Consider the following 15,573-nt stretch of genomic DNA (forward strand, 5'->3'; position numbering starts at 1 on the left):
TGTTTATGAATTTTTGCTCCTATAATAAATAATGGACAGTCTAATATTTGTGTGTAACATAAGAAAGAAAAAATAAAATATTCTGTAAAAGATAATATGGTTTTTTTTTGTAATTAAAAAAGGAAATAAAAAATATTTAAAAAAACACAAAAATATTCCTTATTATTAAAGGGCAACAAAATAAATCATAGAAATAAAGAGTTCATATCTTTAGTTTGAATCCAGGATATTGCATGTTTTTTAAAAGAAGGAAAATTTTGAAAGTTTGTTATTAATGAAATATTGTCAGTAAAAACAGAATCAAAAATTTTTGGGCCTATAATATATGCACGACTCTGTGCGAACCTCGTTTTACATTATAATCTTATGATAATAATTTAGGTTGCATATGATCGTTTTTTTTTAGATTAGCCCGTATATACGGGAATGCTAACATTGTGCATTGTGGTACAACTTGATTCAAGAATTCTAATAATTGTGAGTAAATATTTAAACTTGTAGAAAACAACCCCCAGAAATTGAAATATTTTGAGAAATTATAAAACGATTAATCTTCGTTTAAAATCGAACAATATTTAACATGTTACTTTTGTTGCGTATTTGTGGTGAAATTTTTAGAGATAATAATATGATATTTTCTGAATGTTTGGTGAAATATTTCTATTGAAAACTGGAAAAATATATACTGGTGATTCGTCGACCAGCAGGCGAAAGGTGGGAAAAAGAGTAGACCAAATTATTGGGGTTAGGTGACAGAAGGAAGCATGGAATAACTTACTAACCTGCTAACATCATGCACAAGATTAATAAAACAGAAACCCACTTGAAAAAGTTAAAAATAATAAACTAACCTGCTTAATCCTGATAAAGTGGTTTCAGGAAAACACCGTCTCAAACATAAACTAAACGGTCTTGAATACGCAACGCAGCGCTGACAACCAAACTTCTTTAATGGAACTTTTCACTGCTATTCTACTTTTTGTACAAGTTCTAGGAACTTATAACTGACAAATATAAGTCAATTCCACGCAGTTTGCTCAATTCCTTGTCACTTGTTTTTTCTGCACGCGCGAATATTTTCATTTGAAGAGTAGAGGGAAGCGGGGAGGGAAAACTGATTGAAATTTGTGTGGGTAGGAATAAATAATAATGGTAACGGGACATTCGGTTTTGATCCGATATTTCAGGCAAATACTTTAAGTACAAACAATATTTTGTGTCTGTCCAAATTTTAAATAGAAACTGGAGTCAACTCCTTTGGGAGTTATTAATATTAATGACCTATCGTATTTTTGGTTAGGTTTTGGCCAATAAAACGAGTTTCGGCCAAGAATTTACCGAAATCGGCTGTATGATACATTGTTACTAATTAATAAATCGATTGTCATTTTTATTGTTTACCTATCGTTCATAATAATTGTAGTGTCTGTGTATTACGGAACACAGAGGATATAACAATCCAGCGTTCGGATCACGAAAGGCATTCGGTTTTATACGGTTCCATTCGGAAGCATTCGGCTTCTAGCTTCCTTGCCAGGCATACGTCATTGTTAAGCAAATAATATAAGATTGTTATAAAGCAAAAAAAAAAAAAAAATTATCGTTTGTAACAAGAACCTACAAAGTGATTTCTTACGCCTGGAGTATATAGGATCCAGGCCAAGAATTTTACAGTAATATAATTTATTATTTCCCAGTTTCCAATATGATCCAGCAATTTACTCATTTTCGGAAGTTTATTTGAATATTCAAGTAAAACATATTTGTTTTTGGCGCACTTTTTGCTAAATGCAATTAAGTTGAAAGATCGGCTGTTTTTTTAGTGAGTAGATGAAATTTGCACTTCTAAACTTAAATAATACAACATTTAACACTTTAGATGATGATCAAGCAATGATTTGGTAGGAGGCAGAAAGATGATCCAGGAAAGAAGAGGCATAAAAATAATGTAAATAAATAAAAAATGAAAACATGTTAGGGTTCAAAGGATATAAATTATGTTTTAGGCGTTTCTTAAAAGTAGACGAGGACGATTATTTTTTACATGAAGTGGTAGCTTATTCCAAAGTCTGGCACCTTCTTCTTCCACGAATCTTACAGCTGATTTAAACACTTTTGTTGTTTCGTTCTCATTTTCGAATTTCCTGCTTCCGGCCCCTGTATTTTAGATGCCAACATACAAACATATGAACGATGTTTACAATCATCGTATAATTCCATTAGATCTGTCTCACTCCATTGCTGGCCTTAGATAACTAATGTGACTTTGTCAAACGTGACCGCTCTATATTATTGTTCAGTTTAGTTGTTACTCGCTATGGAAAGTTCTAATATCATCACGGGTCCTCCAGAACTAGATGGACCACTCCATCTTTCATACAGTCAGTATCTTTTCAACAGGCTAGAATGTGGCGGTCAGAAAATTGCACAGGTATGAAAGGCGTGACTGAAATATATAAAAATAATGTCTAATAACTACCTTATACTCGTAGAAATAAATTAAATGTAAACGTAAGTTAAAAACCGTCGAGTGTTAATCAAAATGGACCAAATGGGTTGATTCTAAGTTATTTTTTTCGTACAACCTGTTTTGTCCATTTTGACGAAGACGCAACTTTCTTATTTACGCAGTATTTCTGTGTAGGTACCAGGAGAATGCGGTGAAGATTTTGAGCAGGGAAGTGGTCACTCGGTAGTAGGTTCATGCCTACTTGCACAGTAATTTGAATAAAGTGCTTTGAAATAATAAATTATGCCATAATTTCAGCGTAAAAGACACAGTTTATAGTTTAATATTATAATACCATCGTTTCAACCAATTAAAATGCTAAATTTGTTATAAAACAGTCACAATATATAATGAAAATAAACATGGATTGGTTTGTTAGAATTGCTTCCACGGAACTAAAGATCTCAATTTTCGCATACACGGACTGTACTGAATTCAGTACTGAGAGACCGCCTCATAAGAACCAACTAAATTACGCAGTTACTTATTTCAGAATTCGACGGAGTGCAGCGAATTTTACTTTAATTCGCGCATAACTGAGCAGGTCAAAGATTGTGAATGGGCGATTCGCAATTTTTTAGAAATTATTAATGAATGACGATCGAACCCATTTTAGATCACTACAATTGACAACAAACCAAAAATATTTATTGTAGTTACTTAAAAGATTAGTGAACTTATAGCTGAATTTATTATATTTTTAAAAATAGCTAGGTACTGATTATGTCAAACATTTAGGGAAGCGTTCATCCAATGTATGGACGGACGGAGCGTAGGTACATATCGAATCGTTTAATGTGTGTAGACATACTTGTGCGCATAATAATACGAGTACATTAAGTAATATTTTGAGATTGTAAACATGTTTGTTTACGAAAACTAATTTTAACGATTTAATCTCTGGGCTAACAAATATTTTAACAAAGCAGTGAAAATTTTCTTTGAGAAATTTTGCCAGTCCTGGTTTCAGTGTTCATATTTTCATTAAAGTGTCTAAAATTAGGCAAGATAAAAATTAAGTTTCGGTACATAAATATTTGAGCAACAAAATTTTTATCGTATCAAAATATTTTTGTTTAATTGACTCTGATTGCATATTCGATTTAACCGTACATACGAAAGTCAAGGCATTTAGAAAGGCCTATGGCATGACTTACACTGATTTGAATAATAACTGCGGAAAGTTCTTTACTTTGCCTATCTATGATTTTTTATGATTTTATTCAATTCTTCCGTTTATAGATTTTTCGAAGTATGTTCCCGTTCCCCAAATTAAAAATTACTTTGGAGAACGAACATTTAATTGCGTTATTCCAACATTGTTCAATTATCTTCCGAAAACCAATAGTCACACGGTAGATGATCAAAATAAAGGTCTGAAAAATTACCTTCTCAATACTTTATAATAAATGTTAATTTTGAAATATGTTAAATGTGTGTTAAACAAACCTGTTATAAAGAACAAAATTGTACCCCACAGAAAAGTCTCTAGACTAAGTGTGTAACTAAAATTTAAACATCTTACTATATCAATTTATTTATTTATATAAATATACATATTACAAAAAAAAACGAATCTCTAACTCTGTGAGGCCCAGAGTCCCGTGTTGAGTTGGGATATAACATAATGGATAGTGGAAGTATGCATATTATTAAAAATGAATATTATATAATTAACAAACGCTGTTCTGCATGCAGCACTGAAAATAAGTTTTTTTTTTCCAAAATGAAAGATGTAGTTTCATATTTAGTCCTTTACCAACGTCACATTATACTTTAAAAATTGGGTATACAGTACAACGGCATCGAATATCGGACCTTTGATCCATAGTTCGTGACTCTAAGATACTACAACTCGACTCCGACTTCACAATTTAAATAATAATTTACAAATATTGCAGATCTACGCTATTACTGGAGCCACAATATCTTATGCCGAGATACTTCAGCAAAGTGTAAACTTGGCCGAAGGGTTGAAACGAATTGGCGTCCAGAAAGGTGACGTGGTGTCCATTTCCTGTGAAAACCGATTTGAATTTTCCATTTCTGCCATAGCCATTATGTTCGCCGGAGCTGTCAATGCTACCCTCAACACGATGTATACTAAAGGTAATATTGTGATTCATTTTATTGATATCCACATATTATTAGTACCCATATATTTTAAGCATTAACTTTATGGTCAAATTTTTTTTTTTTAATGTTAGTAAAGCAATTCATGTTTAGTATATAACAGCATTTATCGACATTATTCCTAGCCGATTACCTTTCTTTCCCATCGTTCCCTTGATCCATCCTTATGGTACCTACCTTACATCAGTATAGAAGATATTTTAAATTTGAAGATTTGGAACAAAACAAACAACATTTTTGACACATTACATCAGATTGCATAAAAAAATTTAGGATTCGTCGCGCGTCGTTGTAAACATCGTTACATTTCATATCATCATCCAGTGCCCAAAATTGAAGAACATTCACATCGTATCAAAGGTAGGTCCATATCATTGTTCCTTCCCTTTATTCAAATATTCCCAGCCTTTTACAAAACTAAATTAAATTCGTTTTTTTCGCTACAGTTAACTTAACGTTAACAATTTATGTAGTAAAAATTTATCAAGATACGCTGCAGTTGGCCCACAAATACAGTGCCCTACGCACCATTAAGTGTGGAAAGGTAATGTTGATGATGATAAATGTTAGTAAATATTTGTCTACCCTTTTCAAGACGGCCCCCTGTCTTTTTTTTTAAATATATTTTTTTTATTTATAATTATATATTGACGGGCGTTTTGCCAAATAGCAATTTCTTTCAACCAACCAATAAAATAAAAGTTTAATTTATATCATTGAAGTTTCAAAACGTATTTATTAAAAAATAATATATAAACTAAAGCTTTACAAAAATAGAAAGAACAATATTTGTAAATATAACTTAAATCATTAAGTACTTATTGGAAAAACGGAAAAAAGAGAAAAAAGGAAAGTAGGATAGATTGAGATGTTTCTTCTGACGTGATTTAAATCGAGATATTGTAGAAACATTTTTGATAGTGGATGGGAGATGATTTTACAGTCAAGCCACATGGTTACTAGTATATGAGAGAGAAAAAAGAACAATCTTTGCCAGGACATTCACCATAAAAGTTGCACAAAAATATAAAACCGACATCCTGATAGGACAAACACTATTAGAAGCTAACACCAACGTACGCTATAACTATAATCAGTGTAATCAGTGCACGTTGGTCTTACATTTTTGTGCAACTAATGGTGATGGTGTGTAGTGGGATTTGCATATTAGTGTAATTAATTTCCTGCCGAAGACACGCGTACGTCTGGAATCCGGGAGACATAAAAGTCGGTAAATGGTTGTATACAAATATTTACAACATTTACCGAATTTTTATTAAGTAATTATTATGATCCAATTTATTAAGCGTCGTTTTTATGATTCGTCTTCTCAGGACGCACGTAGCAGTTTTTTATTTTCATTAATGTTGTGTATGGTACATTCACATACCAAGCACTAGATACTGACAACTATTTACTACTATTTTATAAGTTCTTTAGATGTTTTTTCTGTGTTCAGCAGGACAAAGAGTACAATTCTTTGTGTGAAATATTATAGAACCAAAACCCCAGGTGAATGTTTTTGACTACTATTTGATAAAAAAAAAAAAAAAACAAAAAAATAATAATCGGGGCTTCCGTTCCACTAGAAGTCCTACTTTGATTTATTTTACCAATGTAATTAAGTATATGTATTTTTATTTTATTTGCAAGTTTCTAAGTGCCTAACAATTGTTAACTGCTTTTATTTTGATACCGTACTTAATAATATCTTACACCACTGTGGAAAATTTTTATTGACTGTTTTCACAATTTTCGTTCATATGTATTCGTATTTTTTTTTTACAATATATTTAAAAACTGTTGTTTTTTTCCCAAATAAAAATAAATAAGTAATGTACTAACTTGACCATGTAAGATACGACCTCACGTGTGAGTTCTTTATGAAGTTTCACCGATCCGACGTCGCTAGGTCTTCACCCAGACTTCTGCATCACGCTTCCAGTGGCTTAATCACAAATAATTATCGACGTGCTAATAAACGACGTGATAACAATTTCTCACCGCGTTTGTTTATCGTATTTGCGATCACAGTGCAACATCCGTGAACACCTTATATTAAATGTTAAAATATTTACGTTTCGCGACATATAATTTTGCTGCGCAATCACATATTTTAATTTCATCGGTGTAAATATGAAAAATACTATAAAACTGCTATTTTTATTTATTTATTTAGTATTTATCATGCTATTTTTTGCATGTAGCCGGCGGTTGGCAAGCCGAATGGCAAGAAAAGCAGTCGCCTTAGTAATTGTAATTAAATTTTCACTTTTTTGTATTTGATACTCCTTACTATTTTGGAAATGCAATATATTGTATTATTTTTTATAATAAACGCCGATTTTTCGCTAGTGAACTGTATTTATTTACGAGGAAAAAAAACCGACACGGGCGTTGACTTGAGATTATACACGCGTTGACTTGACTGCGATAACTTAAGCATGTTCATTGTTGTTCATTGTGATCACTCGATGTATTGATCCACATTAATTTATTTAAGAGAACTAGATTTCTGGAGGCATTAATCTTCCCACCAGCATCTAAACCGTAAGATTTTTCTAGTGTGGTGGGTGTTTTCTGCAAATTGAGATATGCCGTTTTTGTAATCAACACTTTTTTCAGAGGATGATTATCATAGTTTTTTTGTGTGAAAGTGGCCTGACCTAACACCAATATCTCAATTTTTCAAAATTGTGAACTGGCGCTTTCTGCATAACTGCGTTCAATCGATGATCTAATAATGTGCAATTATTTTCTTACAGGTGAACTGCTGCACACATTGAATATATCCAAGCCAAAAATACTTATTTGTTCTTTGACAACGTTCAAAAACATTATGGAAGTCAGGGATTTGATTCCCTCCATCCAAAACGTGGTTTTAATTGGTGATGGTAGGAGAGATCCACGTGCTGTGGCGTACGAAGACCTCGTCAAGTATCCAGTAGATGTTTCTACCTTTCAAGTTGTGAAAGTCGATATTCACGATCCTCTCGTGATTCTTTGCTCATCCGGTACCACTGGAATGCCTAAGGGAGTTCTTCTTACCCATCACAACGTATCTGTTTGTAATGGTCATATGAGGTTAGTAAATAATGCAATTATACTCAAATCAGCAGTTCACAATCGAGTCCTCGTACCTACTGATTTTAATGAAAAGAAAGGTGAAAGGTGCAGTGAAATGTGGAAGTGAGCACGTTAAGAACCGGGTTGTGGTCCCGTAGCTAGTGTCGCTGACTTACGAATCAGAAGTCCGAGGTTCGAGGTTCGATCCCCCTCTACCACAACTTCATTTTCATTTTCTAATAGTGAGTTATTTACAACTGTGAAAAAAAAGTGTTGTTTTTTTTTTGTTTTTTTACAATATACATAAGGGTAAAACAGAGTCTTAAAAAAATAAACTATAATTACATAGCAATGAAAAACAAATTAATAAAATACATATTAACAGTAAAAACAGTAAACGAAAAAATCCCACAAATGCATGGCCAGTTCGTTTTATTTTTTTCGTTTGTTTCATTTATTTATACAAGAAATGTTTATTAATTGTTGCTCCTATAATGAAAGGAAAGGTATAATATTTTTGTGTAATGTAAGAGAGAGAAAAGAAAATATTATTATAGTAATCAAAAAAGGAAATAAAAAATATAACGAAAACATAAAAATAATTCTTATTATTAATGGGCAACAAAATATATCATAGAAAAAAAGAGTCAATATCTTTAGTTTGAATCCAGGATAGTGCGTGTTTTTTTAAAGAAGAAAAAGACTATCAATATAAGCCAACAAAAAATGTTTTTTTAATTTAGTGTCTCGTATTATCGCTTCAAGTTTCGTATTTTTTTATTACTACGCGCGTGACGTCATTAGTTATCTTCGGTGAGTTGTCCTGATTGATGTGTTGGCTTCGAGGAAACCAGAAATCTATCATAACACTCTTTTATCGGTTGATATTTGAACTTGTGACGTCATTTAAAGTAGTTCGTTTTTATTAAAATCATTTTTATGAATTTTCCCACACGTTGATTAAACTCGATGTTACACAGTATGTAAAGTGGCCACTTAAACCAGCCAATGACAGGTCATAAGCCCTGTAGATGCCTAGACTTATATTATGTTAATGTTGATATTTTATAGGACAAAGAAAACTAAAAAGTTCACTGATGACAAAATAACACGAAAATTATTTTTACAAATTGCTATATCTTAGCTAAACACTAAACTTATCATAAAAAAACTCCAAACATTAAATTGCTAAAAAGAAAAATGTAAAACATATTGTGACTTCTAGTAACAATGCATATTTAAATTAGATTCATGAAATTATTTTTTTAGGTTTTTCGTAGAAAAGGCGAAAGCAATCGAAGAACAGTGCCTCATGTCAATTGTGCCTTGGTTTCACGCTTATGGATTCGTATCACATATTATCGCCTTGAATTTACATTTAAAATACACATTTATACAGAAATTTTCCGAAACCCCCTTCCTCAAAGCGATAGAAGACTACAAGGTAAAATGTATTTAAATTATATTCTTGATTATTTTATATGATTTAACTAATGTTACTAGATACAAGTATGTAACCACTTACCGACTTTTTTAGTCTACCGGTTTCGAGACGTACCCGTCTCTTCGTCAGGACACTCACTACACCAACATACAAATACTTAAATAAACCCCCACCTTCACCATCACCGTAGTAGATATGTAGTATTTCCAAAAATACATAAATCATAAAAATACATATCGAGAGACATTGGGAGAACGTCACGTAGCTTCAATATTCGCATTGAAGAACACGAGATGTTTAAATAATAATAATTTTTCGGAGTTCTTCCAATAATTTTATAACTACAAATCACCATTTGATAAGGATAAAAAGGTAAAAATTATCATTAAAATAATAAAAAAAGTACTTGAATTAAATCATGTGGAGATTTTTCACATTAAAAAAGCCTTCAAAAATTTTATTCCCTTAATAAATAATCAAATAACTTTTCATACCAATTCTTCAATATGAGTTTAAATATCTTTTTTTAATTGAGCTTAGTGCATATTTAGACATGGTGGTGTTCGCATCTCTATAAATCTGCATGTGATTTGTGTATTTTTGGAAATACTATATTTATACTACGGTGATGGTGATAATGAAGGTGGAGGTGTATTTTAGTATTTACATGATGGTGTAATGAGTGTTCTGACGAAGAGACGGGTACGTCTCGAAACCGTTAGATTAAAAGTAGCTAAGTGGTTATATACTAATATTTACTAACATTTGTTGAAATGTTTTACCACAAAGTTAATGCCTTAAACATAAATAATATGATTTCATAACAAAAAAAAATAACAGGAAATGTGGGGTGATGAATAGGTGGATATTTACTTTGAACTTTTTTTTTTGTTGTTTGAGCTTACCTGAATCCAGGAGGGAGGCCAAAGGGGCGCCAAATGGGAAAAATAAAATAAACAAAATAATATGAATAAAAAAAATCTTACGGAAATATAAAAACCCGATATTAACCGATATTGGATACTACTCGTAACTTTAGAAAATTTGCATGTATTTAAAAAATTAGTTTTTTGCATTGCAACACTTATTCATTTATTTATGCTTTATTCAGTTAGTTCATAACATCTTAGGAACTAATAAAAACTTTAAACTTTAAATGACATAACAATTGCTCATAAGAGCTTAAATTTAAGAAACTACCTCACTTTCAATTTGAGCCTATTTGTTTACTCAGATCATCAGCAAAACAACACTATCTTACTAGAACAATGTTGAGACGAATTGTGTTCCTATGGGTAGGTGTCGCAAAAAGAAGGTCCGAGGTTCGAACTCTGCTCTTCTGCAACTGGTTTCCTATTTCCTAACACAGTTATTTACGACTTAAATAAAATGCCCCCAAAATTTAATTATGTGGGTAAATCATTAGAGTGCGAATATATATTTTTAAATGTTATTCAAGTTCAAAGCTCATTTCAAAGTTGATCTTCCGATGGATTCTAATTACATTTTATATAGGCACACAAGTGTTTGAGTGATTGTCATTCCATATTAGATATACAAAGGTTGATTGCTATGCTTCACCCCTAACCTATTTTGTAGTGGATTAGACGTTTTTGTGCCTCATTTATCGACATAGTCTCTCTGTATTTCTTCCAGAGATGTTCCAACATTTCTATGGCTTCCTGGTAAAACATTTGTCCAAACCCCTGCTAACCTTTCATCTACACTGCACGTGACCTCATTGTGAAATCCTTAAATACTCCAGGCGCGAGTGATCACAATTTGATAGGTTCGATAAATACTTTGAACTATAATGGAACTCTATGCATCTTGATACAATATATTAAATAGTTCAATAAAATTATGATAGCAAGGATGTGTGACTGACTAAAAGGGCAAAACCAGAAATAATAGGCAAAACTCGAATGACGAGAGCTCGACCGCGCCGCACTGCTCCCAACTTATTCTTACATATAACTTTGTTAGTTCCCATACATTAACATATTATAATGCACGAACACTACACACGCTCAAAGCCATGTGTGCTGGAGTATTGTTCACCATTTTTGCACTGAACAGCATTTTGCAATGGTCAGCGGTCTGTTGTAACTAAACTGTCGTAGGTTTTAATTTACTTGGTATTTTACACATGGGCATATTAGGCAACACAATGCATACACATCAACTCGACTGGTCAACTTAAAGCAGGTCAGGGGTGGAACATATATCAACCCTCATACTGTATGAGTAATTTTCCTACTACTCTCCATGACTTTTTCAGGTAACTCTGTTGTTCCTTGTTCCTCCTCTTATGCTTTTCCTGTCAAAACATCCGCTCGTGGACAAATATGACCTGTCAAGCGTTTTGGAAATATGGTGTGGGGCTGCTCCACTTTCCGAAGCCTCAGAATTGGCTGTGGCAAAAAGAATCGGAGTGAAAAGAATTCAACAAGCTTATGGACTTACGGAAACTACACTAGGAGTTCTTCACAATGCGATGGCCAGTCATAGTAAAAGCGGATCTTGCGGAAAATGTGTACCTGGAACCAAAATTAAGGTAGGAAGGATGAATAAACTCAATGTGGTATGTTTTACTAAATATTTACCTTACGGTTTTTATTTTTTGCATTATGGTAATCTGTATCGGGGCGGATGAAAAATGAATATTTTCCATGCTAGGATTGCCAGCTCTACACTCTTCCTCTGTGTATTGGGGTTTTAGTTATCTTTGTTTTTCATTGTTTTTTATACTGCATTTTTATACATCCGTAACTTTAAGTGTTCTTTTATGCGTTTTTTTCACAATACTCATAAATATGTATATCCATTAAATATATCATAATTGGCTGGTATGCTGTAATGCGAATGTAAAATTTAAATGTATAAATACATTATGTGAATGAACTAAAACAAGAATCCTGAACGAGTGTTTTTGACTCGATAGCTACTCTCAAGTAAAAAATCAGAAAGAGAAAATCGAGTAAAGAAAAGTCCGTACCGTAGTTTATTTGTTGGCGCCTTTGCTTAGCATGCTTGAGGTTCTGGATTCGATTACTGGGAGGGTAAAGGAAATGATGATGACATTACGGTATTTCCGCTATAGTTTTACTTGAAAAACAGGAAATACTTTTAATGCAGAGCAATTAATTTCAAATCCGTTACTGATCATTTCTGATTTGATTTGACCATTGAACATTGAACTTGTCCCTTGACTGCGAATACGAATATTTGAATTAGCTTGTTTTTATAAGGTCAATAAGGGCATGAAAATAATGAAAACGATGAAATCTTACAGAATCGCTACATCAAAAACTGAAAAAAGGACCCTAAGTAGAAAACAAATCAAGCGTAGCTTGATAGTTGCGTAGTTTACCACATGCGTTTGGTACATATGAAGAAAAAATATAAGTGAAAATGAAAATGCATTGTTTACCTAAAAGCATTGTAAAATTCATTGGAATCCGATTAGTATAAATAGATAAATCAACAGTATTTTCGTAATCAAATTAAATATTCAAAATAGTCATTTCAAATCATTTCCATAATTACCGTTTATAGTATTTAAATATGTACCGAGTTTGGTAGAGAATTGAAAACGAAAGAAAATTTATTTCTCAACCTACGAGTATATTTCACTTGCCCAAAGCAACAGTGAGATATCTCTGAAGAACATATTTTGAGATAATCAGAACAAAGGGTCTGACTGAATTAAATTATTTGAAGTAGATTAAGAATATCACATTTTTACAAAAGTTTACTATCTAACTTGACAACAATAATTTATTTAATTTATTAAGATATCTGCATGTGTACCTCAGAATTGTAAATTTTGGGTTTATCTCACTGTTGCTTTTAGTTAGCGATATGTGTGATGTAGAAAATCATTACTTATTTTTGTTTATTTTATTCGTGATTTTTAAAGCTCTAACTTAAAAAATAAGTAGAAACATATTAAGAATACTACAGCCAATTAAAAAAATCCACTGCTAATCTAATAATACATAATATATAAGAAAAGAATTTACAAAATTATATGTGTACGACGTTTGTTGTATTCACGTGAATGTGTGCGTATGTGTTCATGTTTGTGAACGAGGAAATTCACAGTAACTTAATTTACCGAATTGTGTATATTAAAAAAAATGTTTGACGGTTTATTTATTTAAATTTTGCAGATAATAGATGTAAGTACTGGAAAAATATTAGGTCCAAATCAAGAGGGGGAGTTATGCGTTAAGAGTCATTTAGTCATGGCAGGATATTACGGAGATCCTTCGTCCACGCGCCACACCTTAGACTCAGAAGGATGGCTACGTACTGGGGACATAGGATACTACGACGATGAACAGTTCTTCTACATAGTCGACAGACTAAAGGAACTAATAAAATACAAGGCATTCCAGGTTAATTAAAGTATTATTTACTGTTTTTATACATAGCACCAGCGCAGCGCGTTTAATTAATTTCTACCAACCAACTTTTGGTTGACAAACTACCTACATAACTAACTACCTTATGAATGAGGAACTTCAGCCCTACGGGAAATTGGATACAATTTTTTTTTCTTACGTGGGGTAAAAATTAAAGCATTAAATTGTAAATTAAAGTTTCTTGAAAATGTACAGAAAAAATAATAAAAAATATTTTGATAAAAACGCACTATTTTTAATGACGTCACTGGTTCATGTGAATCAACCTATGATCTGAGAGCTATGGAAGATTTCCGGTCTGCTTGTCGCTTCTGGACCAATGGGAAGAACTGAATCAGAATAAGCGGAAATGAACCTTTGACGTTACACGCAGAGTTATTTCAGAAATACAAAACTTTGAAAAATCGTAGCGCCGATAATACGATATATAAAAATTTAAAAAAAATATTTTTTACTTAGTTTAACAGTCTATTAACAAATAAAAATTTTTTTAAAAACCACTGAACTTCCTCATTGAAATAACGTTTTTTTCGAAAGACATTTTCAATCAATATTTTAGTTAATCTTAATGTATTAAGCCGAAGTGAATAAAATTAATCTAAAAAATATTTTTTTTATCTGCAAATTCAAAATTAATACATGGATTTTTTATTATTATAATATTTATTCTGTTTTTTGGTGCTTGTTATTGTTAATATAGTTAGTGTAAGAACTTTTTCGAAAAATTTCTTATGCCTAATACACAATAGTGAAATATCACCTTTTTTTACATTTTTAAAGTGGTCAAGGTCTATGAAATACTGTTCAGTAAAAAAATTTTTTTTGCTAATTATTAGTGGCATAAAAAATATTTATAAATTTGTAATTTTTAATTCTACATCGTTTAAGTTGATTTCTCATGGATGAGAGTTGTTGTATCACACAGCACCACAGAAAAATATCAATTTATAGTATATATTACTTACATTATATTATGTACCTCCTATGTAGGTACAAATATATGATATTTTTTATAGCTTACCCGTAAATAAAATCACCATTCGCCGCTTATATATATATACTCGTATATACAAATATACCCACTCACGCATAATTTAAAATGGATGATTATAATTAAAATTTATATAGAAACTTTTTTGGTCTGTCTTTCATCAATATTTTCATTGTGTAATCTAAAAGTTATTGTTGACTGTATGTTTCTATAAAATAAATAAATAAAATAAATACCTCTCCAAAAACGAGTAGTGTTTTTTTTAAATCTCAGTGGGAATAACAAACACATTTTTGGGTGTGTTTTTAAATAAATGAACGAAATATCTGAATTATTGTGAAAATTAATAACAGAAAATATGTTGTTTGTCTATATGAACAATAGACGGTAAAGAAACAAATTGACTGTCTGCATAATTACATGAACATCATCAATTTGTTTGTTACAGGTTCCTCCTGCTGAATTAGAGGCAATCCTTTTACAAAATCCTGGAATAAAGGATGCCGGAGTTGTTGGTCTTCCAGACGAAGCATTCGGTGAACTTCCACTTGCTTTTGTAGTTTTACAAAATGGATCAGAACTGACGGAAGAGGATATCAAAAAGTTTGTCGCGCAAAAAGTTTCTTATCATAAAAGGCTTCACGGGGGTGTTATTTTTGTAGAAGAAATTCCTAAAAATCCCAGTGGAAAAATACTAAGAAGGGAGTTGAGGAAAATGCTGAAAGTTATGAAAAAATCTAAACTCTAACACTACCGATTTATTGTGGATAATAAGTTTGTTTTTTTTTATAAAATGTTTGTTGGGACGGTACCTATACCTTTTTGTGTATTGTTTAGTACTTACAAATATTGTTTATTTTTGTAAAATTTTAAACAAAAATGTAACATTCAAAATTCTTTTGAATCACTGATAAATAAATAAAATTAATTAATAAGTATTTTTACTTTAAACAAACCGTATTGATGTTTTCAGCTAATAGCACGCGGATACAAGAAAACA

General features: G+C 31.6%; 1 protein-coding gene across 2 annotated transcripts; it reads left to right on the forward strand.

The window, feature by feature from the left end:
• Positions 1 to 2,232: 2,232 nt before the first annotated feature.
• LOC148285303 (luciferin 4-monooxygenase-like) lies at positions 2,233 to 15,502 on the forward strand. Of its 2 annotated transcripts, none has more exons than XM_088227370.1 (7): positions 2,233 to 2,431; positions 4,411 to 4,618; positions 7,408 to 7,726; positions 8,978 to 9,152; positions 11,434 to 11,709; positions 13,328 to 13,555; positions 15,022 to 15,502. In XM_088227370.1, the coding sequence occupies exons 1-7, from the start codon at positions 2,318 to 2,320 to the stop codon at positions 15,319 to 15,321; spliced, it is 1,620 nt and encodes a 539-aa protein (XP_088083496.1). In that variant the 5' UTR covers positions 2,233 to 2,317; the 3' UTR covers positions 15,322 to 15,502. The 2 variants fall into 2 exon arrangements, with proteins under 2 accessions (XP_088083496.1, XP_088083503.1); XM_088227377.1 differs by lacking the exon at positions 2,233 to 2,431 and adding an exon at positions 3,782 to 3,883.
• Positions 15,503 to 15,573: the final 71 nt, after the last annotated feature.

This window comes from Micrasema longulum, unplaced genomic scaffold (genome assembly GCF_059751315.1).
Source record: "Micrasema longulum isolate JH-2025_06_02 unplaced genomic scaffold, ASM5975131v1 h1tg000043l, whole genome shotgun sequence".
Classification (NCBI taxonomy): domain Eukaryota; kingdom Metazoa; phylum Arthropoda; class Insecta; order Trichoptera; family Brachycentridae; genus Micrasema; species Micrasema longulum.

Bases quoted from the DNA above. Each gene is read 5' to 3' on its own strand.
- LOC148285303 (XM_088227370.1), top strand. From the start codon at position 2,318: ATGGAAAGTTCTAATATCATCACGGGTCCTCCAGAACTAGATGGACCA. The intron at 2,432-4,410 runs GTATGAAAGGCG...CAAATATTGCAG, and splicing joins GCGGTCAGAAAATTGCACAG to ATCTACGCTATTACTGGAGC. The intron at 7,727-8,977 runs GTTAGTAAATAA...TTATTTTTTTAG, and splicing joins GTTTGTAATGGTCATATGAG to GTTTTTCGTAGAAAAGGCGA.